The 1981-nt window shown below is 39.1% G+C and overlaps 1 protein-coding gene across 7 annotated transcripts in view; it reads right to left on the bottom strand.

Annotated features, from left to right (window-relative positions):
• NUMB (numb homolog (Drosophila)) overlaps window positions 1-1981 on the bottom strand; it is a 205435-nt gene that overhangs the window by 10610 nt on the left and 192844 nt on the right. For all 7 annotated transcript variants that reach the window (XM_011949606.1, XM_011949610.1, XM_011949608.1 and 4 more), the window contains one exon: window positions 1125-1329. In XM_011949606.1, coding sequence (XP_011804996.1) covers window positions 1125-1329 — 205 coding nt within the window. The remainder of the gene's footprint in view (window positions 1-1124; window positions 1330-1981) is intronic.

Below are 1981 nucleotides of genomic sequence, written 5' to 3'. Positions count from 1 at the left end.
GACTAGTTTAGAACTAAAAGGTTATAGTAAGAAAATTATCATATATATATATATATTTGTTTGTTTTTAAGAGACAAGGTTTTACTGTTACCCAGGAGTGCAGTGGCATGATCACAGCTCACTGTAACCTTGTACTCCTGGGCTCCAGCAATCCTCTGGTCTCAGACTCCCAAGCAGCTAGGGTTATGGATGTGCACCACCAAATATGGATAATTAATTAATTAATTAATTAATTTTTTTTTTTAGGGATAGGGTCTATGTTGCCCAGTCTGGTCACAAACTCCTGGCCTCAAGTGATCTTTCCTCCTCAGCCTCCTTAAGTATTGAGATTACAGCTGTGAGCCACTACACCTGGCCTCAAAATTATATTAATGTCTATTAGTTAACCTGAATTGTTTGTGCTTGTCTTGTTGGTTTTAACCCTACTTATATACAAGAATGCAAAAATATTTTCAAGCCCTATCATTTAGTTCTAAAATATACCCAACTCACATTTATAGACTGCCGACTAACTTGAATGTTGGTACAGGCATTTCTGCTGTGATGCCATGTGTACCTAAATAAAACACTCTATAAAATCATACCCTAAATTAAATTAACAGAGCTATGGGAAAAAGAGTTATAGGCTTACCTCTCAAAATCTATAGACTTTTGTGACTAGAAAGCACTAAAACCCAGCAATAATCTCATATAAGCAGTATTACTGTTAAATCTCTCTGCTAGCATCATAGTCCGTGGATGCTTTGCAGCCTTAAGCCCTGGGACCTGTGCTGCTTTCTTTAAGATGCAGGTACTTGCTTCATTTGCTTCTCATAGAGATCAGATGCATCAGAATTAAAAAGGTATTTCAGGATGGAAGGAAGGGGGTAAGAGATGTCTCTGCAGCTTCTTCAACTGCACTCTGATTCCTCAGATAGCTTACTATAATGGAGTAAATATTTTTGAAGCCATTAAACTAGCCACTCTAAAGGAAGCAGTTTTTAAGATTTTCAGCTTTGTTATAAGGTTTTATATTGCTAAGGGTTCTCTTTGGTTATGAGAAAACTTATCCCTGGTAGCTTCAAAATAATACTTTGTTGGGAAAAACTGCATTCCATAAATACACACTGTAGAACAGATTGTACCTTTCTTGGCATCTTGCATTTGTTTCATGATCTCCTCTCTTTCTGCTTGTTCAGTGGCTGTTGTGATACGGAATGATCCTTCTCTTGTAAAAGTGGTTCGACTAGCATCAAAAGTAGCAGTCACTCCACATTCCTTCTCCCGCTTCTGCTTGCGCTCTAAACAGGCTGCAAAAGCACAGCCTACTGCATGGCTCAACCTTTCACCCTGTAGAGAGCAGGTTTTAAAAGCTTTTCAGAATTACATGACTAACAATTACATACAAATAAGTCCTTTTTTTTTGTTTTTGAGACAGAGTCTTGTTGTTACACAGGCTGGAGTGCAGTGGCGCAGTCTCTGCTCACTGCAATCTCTGCCTCCGGGCTCAAATAATTCTCGTGCCTCAGCCTCCTGAGTAGCTGGGACTATAATCACGCACCACCACACTTGGCTAATTTTTGTATTTTTATTAGAGATGGGGTTTTGCTATGTCGGGCAGGCTGGTCTCCAACTCCTGGCCTCAAGTGGTCTACCCGCTTCAACCTCCCAAAGTGCTGGGATTACAGGCGTGAGCTACCACACTCAGCCCAAATAAGTCTGTTCTTATGAAAGCAAGATGTTGCAAATTCCAACTTAAAATTGTTTTAATATATTCATATGCCAAATTAATTTAAATGAATACATTTTCTTAGGTAGTGCTTATGATGGTTCAGTTCACTGTTACAAGCCTTGAAGTAAAGTGATAACCAGCAACCTGTGCTTTTGCAAGCAGCCACGGAGAACTCTTTATCACTTAGGTTCTGTCATGTCAGTCCTGGCCAACAGCTTAGAAGACTCTATGCAAGGTTTCAAGCCTTTTTTTTTTTTTTTTTTTTTGAGG

Source organism: Colobus angolensis, unplaced genomic scaffold, assembly GCF_000951035.1.
Source record: "Colobus angolensis palliatus isolate OR3802 unplaced genomic scaffold, Cang.pa_1.0 Scaffold3, whole genome shotgun sequence".
NCBI lineage: Eukaryota > Metazoa > Chordata > Mammalia > Primates > Cercopithecidae > Colobus > Colobus angolensis.
The sequence above is the reverse complement of the archived record's forward strand: the minus strand, read 5'-3'. Positions and strand labels throughout refer to the sequence as shown.